The sequence below is a fragment of the Syngnathoides biaculeatus genome, chromosome 6, assembly GCF_019802595.1.
Source record: "Syngnathoides biaculeatus isolate LvHL_M chromosome 6, ASM1980259v1, whole genome shotgun sequence".
Lineage (NCBI taxonomy): Eukaryota > Metazoa > Chordata > Actinopteri > Syngnathiformes > Syngnathidae > Syngnathoides > Syngnathoides biaculeatus.
In genome coordinates this window covers 14,332,388-14,343,560 of record NC_084645.1, presented here as the reverse complement: position 1 = coordinate 14,343,560, position 11,173 = coordinate 14,332,388, and the positions used below count along the sequence as shown (strand labels likewise).

Genomic DNA, 11,173 nt, shown 5'->3' with positions numbered 1-11,173 from the left:
TATCGGATTAAGGCTTTTCATTGTTCAGCGGACTATTCCTTTAAGTGTACACCAAGAGTGTACTACTACATGGACCTTAAAGGTCAAGTGTCATGAAATGGACAATTTTTAGTATGTTATTAATTAAAAAAAAACAGCAGCCGGTATGGAATCATCCGTTTTTTCACCACAAAACATGATTTTGACATATGGCTTTTTGTAACTCCCGACGTGAAAATCCTCTCAAGGGATTTCTTTTCGAGAAGAAGCAGGAAGTGACGTACAGTGCAGGAGTGCCCTCCAGAGAGCTTTGTGGGTTCCAAATGACAGGTAGGCATGTATACAGCTAATAAAAAAAATAATAGTTTGGGGCGGCCCACGTAATCGGCCTCTCATAACATAACAAAAGATCCACGTACGTATGAGAGGCATGCTAAATGTGTTGTCGTGCGCACCGGACGGCTTCCGCGTTGGCTCCCCAGTGAAGGCTGCCGCGGCGGCTCGCAGACAGCAGCAGCTATGAACAACGCTCCCGTGATAAGCCACCTCGGCTGGGGCGCCGTGTCCGTCAGTCACGGCTTCAATGAAGGATGCCGTGTCGGGCTCGAGGACGGCAGCGGCTATGAACAACGCTGCCGGCAATGGCGCACTCAGCCGCGTGGGATGACAACGGCGTAAAGCGACCCGGCTCGGGCTGTGATAAGCCACCTCAGCGTCGAAAATGATCCACACCGGCCAAAGCCGTGTCCGCTGGTCACGCGGCTGAGTGCACCATTACGGGCAGCATTGTTCATAGCCGCCGCCGTCCGTGGCGTTGTTCATAGCTGCCGGCATCAGCGATGAACAACTGACAATTATTGCCGCCGACAACGCCGTAAAACAGCCTGGCTCAGTGCCGGGTTGAGCCACCCTAGCTCGGCGCCGCGATGAGCCACCTCGGTGCCACCCCGGCCAAAGCCGTGATCGGCTCATGGTACCCGGGCCGCAGCGTTGATTCTGTTGTTAGTTAAAAGTGATCCGCATATCATCTAAATATGGCTCAAAACAATAGGGTAATATTGCCCCGGATACTTCACTCGATTGTGAGATGTTCTCTTCTTCGAAAAGAGCTTCTGTGACAGAAGAGGCGTGTTCGTCTCCCACAGTAGGGGCCGCAGCGTGTTTTCAATGGCGAATGTTTGGAGTGACGTCACGGACGGTAAACGCAGCCAATATGACGACCACATGGATATCAATGGATGTGGAGACTTCCACAACTTTGCGCTTGGATGACGCAGTCTCCGGTCATATTTATTTTTTTTGTGTAGACATTGAAGTGAATAAAATTATATATATTTTTCATTTCAATATCAATTTTAGAATGTTTATAGGGATGACACTTGACCTTTAAGGTGTCGAATAAATGTTCATGTTTTTCTTTAATGACACAAGTTTGACATCATTGTTTCAATGCTGGTCACATTTGAAAAGTTAAGAAACATGATTGATGGCAATGAAGTAAAAAGGCTTATAGAACTAGTTTCAGAAGTATGAGCTTACTTAAATCATTACTCAATAGTAGACCCAAACACGTCATAGGGAGCAAATGAATGAAAGAAATCAAAAGTGATATTGTCGTAAACTATGTGCACTATTACGTTAGTCATCAGTAGAATAAGGAAACGTATCAAGATGATGAAGCAACTGGTTGTAAAACGTGCGTTATATCAGGTAGCTTTGTGGGGGGGTCTTGCTAAAAGCTGACAGTTGGGGGCGTAATAGCCCCGCTGGTAGAGCGAATGGAAATCAACTGCAAAAGTGCACGTATACTGGACAGTACTCGAATACATACAAGAGTTTCAGCAAGAATTCTGCCTTCGAAAAGTATCGGTAATTTAATTCGATTCCATTAATCAATGTTCCCTACTTACATCATCCACTTGCAGGAATGGCTGTAGTAGTTTTTTTTTTTTCTTTCTGGGTAATAAACCAGAAGTTAAGTAGGGCAGTAGTGCCCTTAAATCATTTACTTTCCCTCAGTTTTAATTCATCTTGTATATTGCGTTGGAAATTGTGTATAAAAAAAAAAACATTTGGTAAACAATTGTATAACCGAACAAGGTTCTGTAAGACACTTTAACATGACATATTCATGAACAGAATTTCGGGCGGTCTCAAGCAACACTGAGCATTATAAATGCTTTTTTTATCATAACGGTTGATTTTATATGCATAACAGCAAATGAATTAAGTAAATTAAGAATTATAATAAATCAATAAAAAGAGGGAAGAACCAAAACATGGCGGTTTTCTGTGGCGAGCTGCGTTCTTCCGCATTGTGCCTCAGACGTGACAGCCAGCACACACTGAGGTCCTCTGGCCACGCCCTCTGCGTGATGCTTGTTGGGCGGAGCCAGTGCGTAGGTCGGGAGAGTTTAAATAGGGCGCCGAGACCGCCCAGCGACACGTCTTCTTCTGCGGGAGAACTGCGCCTGCAACCAACGCAACGAGAACCATTCCAGATTTTTCAACCAAGCTCAAACGGTAGGCTAAATTAAAAACGCTTCTGTTAATATTTTAAAATTGTTTTATCGGAGTGGAGATCATTTGTTGATTCATTTCTCGGAATATGCTGTATAACGTTGACTTGCCCAGGAAGGGGCGTTTTTAAAGATGTCAGTTGTCAAAAGGCAAAACATCTCATTTGATGTTTCTTTTTTATGTATTTTTTTTAAATCAAAACGCATCATTGCTATTTTTTTTCCTCAATATTACTTCATTATGTGTCAACACTAACTACATAGTAGCATATTTACTCTCCTCACCTCATCAAGTGAATTCAGCCAATCAGGTTTTCGATTTCACGCTTTAACCGTGGATAAACACCGGGTTCGTTTCCCACTTGTTGTCTCCAGTACCTTGCAAAGTCTTTGCGTGTCGCAGTATTACACAATGCAGTGGCGGAGCCCCTCGTGCGACCTTCTCTCCCCTGCCTGTGGTCTCCATCTCGACATTCACGTTTGACCAACACCTTAGGAAGAATATAGAGACCGCATATCTTGAATTCGAACGCTAATATGGGCCATTTAAATGCGTATTCCTCATATGGTTGCATTAACATGACACACACGTGAAGAAAAAACTATTATTGGGAGATGCATGGCAGTTTTAAAGAAGACTCAATCGTTAGTGTGTGTGTGTGTGGTGTGTGTGTGTGTGTGTGTGGTGTGTGTGTGTGTGTGTGTGGTGTGTGTGTGTGTGTGTGTGTGTGTGTGTGTGTGTGGTTGTGTGTGTGTGTGTGTGTGTGGTGTGTGTGTGTGTGTGTGTGTGTGTGTGTGTGTGTGTGTGTGTGTGTGTGTGTGGTGTGTGTGTGTGTGTGTGTGTTGTGTGTGGTGTGTGTGTGTGTGTGTGTGTGTGTGTGTGTGTGACCCCTATTTAAATGTTCTCTGTTGAAGTACACAATTCGTTATACATATGAATGGGAGGCACTGCAGCTTTTCCTGTTGCACTCACTGAATGCAGAGTGGAAAGTTTGTCCCTCATGTTTGTGACATTCCACTGCTTTTTGTTTATTTGTGCTTCTTGACCCTCTGTCTCTCTGACCGCCTGTTGACTAGTGATAGGGAGGGAAACATGCCAAACGGCCTATAGAGTGTATGCGATAACACTCAGCTTTGGTTTGTGTCACGGTTTCCTTGTTTTGTACACATCTTTCTCTTGTAAATTTACTATTTCATGTAATACCCATTTAGACACAATTGCTTTAGAAGTAGGAATGATGGGACAGCATAGTTCAGTTACAAAAGAATAACCCCCTCAGTGGAAGTGTATATGTACACACATTGTATTCCTGTGCTGAAAGTGGACAAAAGATCCTTTTGTTTAAATCCAGCTCACCTTTCAGTGACAGGTCTGGCATCCCCCCATCACGGTATATCCTGCTATTGTGTGGGAACCTTTCATACTACTACTATCTCCACATCAAATTGACATGTGAAGGCCTGCAAATTGTGAACGCTCCAAAAACCATAAATAGTAGTGTGTGTGTGTGTGTGAGACGTCAGCCGGGGGATAGGCCGTACTGCACGTACACATGATTTCTCTCTTGGGACGTTGTGAAGAAAGCAGCGTTTGGTCAGGCCAGTGGTTTCCATGGTGATTTGGGGAAGGGAGAATGGGAACCAATGAGAACGGTCAGCCACCAAATCAATGGAAGGAGCAAGTGACAAGTGTACTCACTTAAAAGGCTATCCATATCATTGTTTATTATTCTGCTTCATAGTCTTTAAGTGGTGTAGAAATAATACTGAGCACTATGTTGCAATTCTAAGCCACTGGCATCTTGTAAATACAATAATGAACAACTTCTACCGAAGTACATAATAGGGTCCATTTTGTACTTTTCCATCTTTCTAGTTAAGCATAATCAATTTACTCCCTTCCGCTGTCCCGTCCCTGATCCGTTCTCACTTTTCTTTCCGAAGATGGAGACCAAAGACAAACTGATCAGCCAAGTGCTGAAGGAGGAGCCTGGGAGCAGCAGGAACAAGGTGACAGTGGTGGGGGTGGGCATGGTGGGCATGGCCACCGCCATGAGTCTCCTGCTCAAGGTAAGAGACAAAGGGGGATGTGTGGAGTAAGCGTCTGATTGGGAGTGTTGTGGTGTTGAACTGGAATATGTTATCTAGTTATGGATGATCATAATATTAGAAACAGTCCAACCGCAACGATGAACACTTCATGGTATAAAACAGGGGTCGGGAACCTATGGCTCGCGAGCCATACATGGCTCTTTTGATGGTTGCATATGGCTCGCAGAGCCCTCATAACGACATAGCGTACATATGATTTCTGTCGTGCGGGCAACGCAAATGACGCAGAGGTAGTTTGTCCTTGTGGACTTGCCGTAGTTAACTGCAGCAGACTATGTGCACAGTCGCAAAGGGGTCCAACGCAGAGCAGGTAGCGACAACTAATTGTGCAAACGATCGCTCAAGAAAAAAAGATAGGGAGTTGTACAGTTTTCGGCAAGACTGAGCAGCCATTCACAGATGGAGGAGTATGCCAAAACATTCGTGCCTGATGTCTTCGCATGAAGACAAGGTAAACGTGCTATTGTTGGCAAGAACTGACTTTAACATTAGGTTTTCGGACCATCATGATGGCAAATCATATTGAATTGCGTTCACGATGAACAAATGGAAGTCTCAACGCCTGCATGAAGCTTCATCTAACGCCGTACGAAACACTATAAAGCCGCCAGCAAGACCAGAAGTCACATTAATGGTAAGAAGTGCTTTTGTCATCATTGGCTAGCAACATTATACCAATGTTATTTCAAAGAACTCAGACTTATTTTACTTTGAAATTGCTCAAATAGACCTGTATTTAGTTTTTAAAATATTGCATGGCTCTTTTTTTGAAATTACATTTTGGCATTTACGGCTCTCTCGGCCTAAAATGTTCCCGAACCCTGGTATAAAATAAGATGCGTGCATTTGTGTTTCCCTTGTCGCTGTGTATGCAATTGAAGGCGTCGTCATCTAAACCTTACCAAATTGTCTGGTGTCTAGCCATCCAAGTGATGCGTATAGTTTATGGCGCTCACTCTCCGTAGCCGACTATGTGCCAGTGGCAAAATAATGGAGGCAGTGTAAAATGAGGCCTCTATAAAAAAAATCAAAAGCTGAGGAGCATGAAAAGAAATGATGTTCCCACTTTGGCTTTCCAATCTCTCTTTCGGAATTTTAAGTGGGCCTTTCTAATTCAGATAATGGACACAATACACACTACAGCATTGAAGCCTTGATTGAGCCAAGGTGCTTAAGAAAAGTGGCGTGGCAAACCAAATGAAAGATTATGCATCTGTTGACTCTATTTATGTTCTTACTACTTGTAAAATCTGGACCTTGAATGCAAACGTACCGTATTTGTGTCTCAGGATCTGTGTGACGAGCTGGCTCTGGTGGATGTGATGGAGGACAAACTGAAGGGCGAAGCACTGGACCTCCAACATGGCTCCTTCTTCCTGAAGACGCACAAGATTGTGGCAGACAAAGGTGAGACGAGGACACCAAACCTATGTGACGATAAGGACGACGTCAACAACTGTGTATCTAACGTGTGTCTGAATTGTGCAGACTACAGTGTGACAGCGGGCTCCAGGGTTGTGGTGTTGACCGCTGGCGCGCGTCAGCAGGAAGGAGAGAGCCGTCTGAATCTGGTGCAGCGCAACGTCAACATCTTCAAGTTCATTATCCCCAACATCGTCAAGTACAGCCCCAACTGCATCCTCATGGTTGTCTCTAACCCAGGTAAGGAAGGACTGCTGGCTTCTATCTGTCCTGTAGTAAATACACCTCCAGCATTTTTTTTTCACTTTTTGTGTGTGTTAGTAAATAATGGCGTATCATATTGTCCATCTTTCCTTTCAGTGGACATCTTGACCTACGTTGCTTGGAAGCTGAGCGGCTTCCCGCGTCACCGCGTCATCGGCTCCGGCACCAACCTGGACACTGCCCGCTTCCGCCACCTCATGGGAGAGAAACTGAACCTCCACCCTTCGAGCTGCCACGGCTGGATCATCGGAGAGCACGGAGACTCCAGTGGTATGCGGCGCTTGCCTATAAATAAAACAGGAGCTGGTGCTCAGGTCCATCTTAAATTTAGCATGGCACTATTGGCCTGTAATTGAATTCAGCTTTATCTGAGCTTCTGTGTCCGGCTTCTTTTAGTGCCCGTGTGGAGCGGCGTGAATGTGGCCGGCGTCAGTCTTAAGGACCTCAACCCTAAGATGGGTAGTGAAGGAGATGGCGAAGACTGGAAGGGGGTGCACAAGATGGTGGTTGATGGGTGAGTACAACTGGAGCGCATGGTGCAAAGCAACCAGTCATGTATACTTGTATGCCCTGTTTCCCCGTGCAACAGTTGATAAAGTTCAATTTGAACCAAGTCAATTCAGAATTCAGTGCAGCTGACCAACCCGAGTGAAGAATTTGAAAATGGCACAAAGCCAACGGGCAGGTGGATATACTGCACAACAGTACACTAGCCCCTCGTTCCATAGTTGGGCAAACCTTTGCATCCAAGGGCCACATTTTCTTTTTCAAAACGGACAGGTGAGATAAAATAATGATAATACTTGTAAAATATCATAATGATGATAATTTTCATTTTTGTTGTATTTAAGATTAATTCCATCATGATAATTATTCAATAAATACTTGTACATGAATTTAAAAATATATTTTCAATTTTACCCATTTATTGATAACAGTAAATTCATCAATTAAATAGGTAAATGGGGGGGTGATTCATATACATTTTAAATATTACAGGACCTTTGTAGAAATCTCAGTGGGCCTTTATTAAAGAATGGAGCAGGGAGTATGTGGGGGCGGGATGCACGCTATATTTTCCTCATCATTGACTTCGAATATCACAGCCACACGTCACAACCCAACTCAACTCAGTTTTATGTATTGATCCATTTAAAAATTATCAGAGCTGAAGCTAAGTACATAAACATAAGACAACCGAACTTACAGTACCATAATTTAACCGAAATAAAACTGTGATCAAGTTTTAAACAATAAAAAACAAAGGCAATACAAAAAGGTCTTTCAGCTTCCGGCTCTTCAGCTAATCACAAGGCAACGTTCAGAATGCAGCAATAGGTTGGCTTACGACACATTTATAACGCAATGTCCAAGCGTAAATGTGAATTTTTGACTTGCATAGTGTTCTTACAGCTGAACTATAGGTTCCCTGATTTGAGATTAGAGCTAATAATACCTCGTCGTAATCAGTATTGCTAAAATGCAAAGTTTGATTGGGGAAAATGGTGGCGTTTCAAAATGTGCATGATCGTTGCTTGTGTTCTATAGCGCATATGAGGTGATCCGGCTGAAGGGTTACACTTCATGGGCCATCGGGATGTCTGTGGCTGACCTGGTGGCGAGCATCACCAAGAACATGCACAAAGTTCACCCCGTGTCCACACTCATTCAGGTAAGGACACGTCATTAGCTAATTCCTCTTTTATTGCTGGTGAAATCCGTAAAGGAACAACCACACATTTTAATTATTTATACATATTTTAAAGCTTAATGACCCTCCACAGACTCTTACTCATGTTCTCTACACTCCTATTGACCTCTACCATGCTCTTCTAAACATTAGACCGTACATTTTATTCCCTGTAATGAGACCATTCAATAAAATCCTGCAAATTCTGTGCGATGAATATGAAAAACAAAATGTGCAACACGCTGAATCCACACTCTGTGTGCGATATAGATACAGCGTTCCCTACGCTGTATTTAATCTAACAAGCTCCACCACAAAAGCTGTTTTGTTCCCCCAATTAACTACCACAGGAGCTGTTTTGTTCCCCCCATTAACTACAGCATTCGAAAAATGTGGATATGGCTCTCGTGTCTGTTCGTACAAGATTGTGCACCTTTCTTAACTTTGCACACGTTGTACGGCAGGGTATGTACGGTGTGAAAGAGGAGGTTTTCCTGAGCGTCCCCTGCGTCCTGGGCAACAGGGGCCTGTCAGATGTCATCAACATGACCCTGAAGCCAGAGGAGCAGCAGCAGCTCATAAAGAGCGCTGAGACGCTGTGGGCCGTCCAGAAGGAGCTCACTCTGTGAGCGGGGTATCGCGCCCCTTGATGCCACACTTCGACCCCAAACTAAACATCACAAAACACTGTGCATTACCCAGAGCGACTGCCTTTTACTTTGTGTCCTGCTGTTCCAACCAACCTCCATTAAGACCCATGAAGTTACTTTTGGCTATTTACCAATAATAGATGTGCTTTTATTTTTGCTGTCTGCCCCCATCACTGTGTGTATCACCAGAAACACTCAACTATTTAGCCTTGAAGGTCAGCCTGTGTTGACTTGGCAATCTGTGTCTAAAATAACTACGTACGCTGTTACTGTGCACTGTTGTGGCTTCTTCAATACACTCCTTGTATGCTTTGTCTATTCCGTCCACTGTGTGTCTGTTTTTCTGTCCACTTGGTCGTTTTTTTTTTTTTTTTTGTTTTTTTTTTTTTAAGTCTGATGGAGACATTCCATTCTCTGGGGGCGCACTTCCTGTCAACCTGATTTTGTCATTTTAATCTAAGGCCTTCTCCAAACATATGACCACAAGTGCACTGATAAATCAAGAGTCAATGGTAATTCACGACACTCCTTGTATGATTAGGAATGCTATTGAAGGGAAATAATCCATAAAAACAAACTTGAATATCGTTTGCACACCCTGATTCCCTATTTGGGAATTGTATTGATTTTCCTCCATATAAACTATAAAAGGACATGAGCAAAATGGTAATGGTGTCATTTTCTCTTATTGTAGATGATACATATTTATTGTGTCCACCCTTATTTATCATAAAGCTGAACAACTGACTGTAGCCTGGTAATATTTTTTCTGTGCTGTAACTTCAAATAAAGCTGGGATACAGGAAAAAAATCATTTCTCTGCCTGTTCATTACAATTATGTTTTTTATTGGAAGTATCACCCGCATTGTATGAACTTAATCTTGCTTTTGCACTAGGGAGTTTCATAGGTCACACTCAATCATATAAAAGGACTGGGGTTAATATGTTGCAGGGTTCAGAGAACACTTTAATGTACTTTTTGATCATGGAGATCATAAGGTGTTCTAGTCGTGACAGAGCTGTTAAAGTACATGAGCAGAGTTTTAGTTTTGTTTTGCATTGCAATGTTATCAAATCTTTTTTGTATGCCTTTGCATTCTTATAATTGCTCTGCTTTTCATCTTTTTTTTTGGTGAGGGCATCACAATGGATTTTCCATACTCCAAAACAAGCATATTTGTTTTGGTGAAATAATGTGGTGCAAAAATGTCAAAACTCAAGGCCCGGGGACCACATCTGGCCTGGTACATCACGTAATGTGGCCCATGAAGGCAAATCATGCAGACTTCCCGCTAAAATACCAAAATTACAAAGCGTCTTAACATTTACTGGAAATAAATTTGGAAAATTAAAAGCCTATTTTGTTAACAGTACCACTTGAACTTTTTTTATGATTAAGTTTTTATTAGGTTGTTTTCAAAAATTATTCATCAATTCGATGTGTGTAAAAGCATGGGCTGGTAATACATATTTGGTAATGAGCCAACTAACTACAGTAATTTATCCCCCCCAAATTTTTGGGATTACTCGATGAATCAGATAAAAAGAAAAATCCATCCCTTCATACCAATAGTGTACATTATTTCAAATTGACAGTGCTGAATATGCAAAAATATAAATTGAGTATGTTTATTATCGGCTTGGTGCAAAACAATCAAAACAAGAGCAAAAACTTTTGCTTTGGCTCACTTTTTTGAGGATTGGTGTTTGAATCTCACCTCGGGTCTTCCTACTTTGTACACACATGCATGTTTCACAGAAGACTAAATTGTCCATTGGTGTGATTACATCATGAAAGCTTGTCTACACATGCCCTGTGACCCTAAGGTGGTAAAGCACTCTCAAACAGCGATTCCCAACCAGGGTGTTGTGACCCAATGGGTGTCATGAGAGATCATCTGGTGTTCTGTATGAAATTATCCAGTTTCCTGTTTCTTTGTTAGAAACTTCTCAATTTCTAGTACACATAGTGACAGGTATTATTTATATAAACCTTTTGAACTTTGTGGCACATATTCGGGCAAAACTGCTCTGACATTTACCGCAAATACAAATATGAGTTAAGCCATCAAATTTTTTTTTTATTTGAACAGATTTACATAAATCTACAGATACAAAAGATGATCCATGGTTTAATTGGAAAAAAAAAATAACAGCAGATATATGATACATTTCAAAGTGCATTTAGTAGAAGGCTAAGTTATGTGAGGTGTTGTCATAACTTAACATTTGATTAGTATAATCGGCTCTTATGTACCCTTTAACAAACTTAAACAAGAAAGGTTTATACAGCGAATGAACTTTATCAGAAATCAGATTGGACAGCAAAAATGAAGATAGCTTTGTAAAAATGTCATCAAGAGTGACTGCACAAGGTAGAAGAGCTACTGTACATGATTTGCTAATGCAGCCCAACAACCAAACTGGAGGGCTAACCTGAGCAGCTGACATGTCCAATGAAAGTGAGGAGAGTCTAAACATGACTGGAAAAACAATAGTTTCATGGATTATAACAGCCATAATAAAAAAAAAGAAA

General features: G+C 42.1%; 1 protein-coding gene across 1 annotated transcript; it reads left to right on the top strand.

The window, feature by feature from the left end:
* The first annotated feature begins 2,353 nt into the window (after window positions 1-2,353).
* On the top strand, window positions 2,354-8,954 carry ldha (lactate dehydrogenase A4). Its single transcript, XM_061821996.1, has 8 exons — window positions 2,354-2,502; window positions 4,443-4,568; window positions 5,900-6,017; window positions 6,099-6,272; window positions 6,393-6,566; window positions 6,693-6,810; window positions 7,845-7,968; window positions 8,451-8,954. Exons 2-8 carry the CDS (start codon window positions 4,443-4,445, stop codon window positions 8,613-8,615), a joined length of 999 nt encoding a protein of 332 aa, XP_061677980.1. The 5' UTR covers window positions 2,354-2,502; the 3' UTR covers window positions 8,616-8,954.
* The last annotated feature ends 2,219 nt before the right edge of the window (window positions 8,955-11,173 follow it).

What these genes read in the sequence shown, in the direction of transcription:
- ldha (XM_061821996.1), top strand. Translation starts at nt 4,443, where the DNA reads ATGGAGACCAAAGACAAACTGATCAGCCAAGTGCTGAAGGAGGAGCCT. An exon ending in CAAGATTGTGGCAGACAAAG is followed by an intron (nt 6,018 to 6,098) that starts GTGAGACGAGGA and finishes TGAATTGTGCAG; the next exon opens with ACTACAGTGTGACAGCGGGC. An exon ending in AGAGCACGGAGACTCCAGTG is followed by an intron (nt 6,567 to 6,692) that starts GTATGCGGCGCT and finishes GGCTTCTTTTAG; the next exon opens with TGCCCGTGTGGAGCGGCGTG.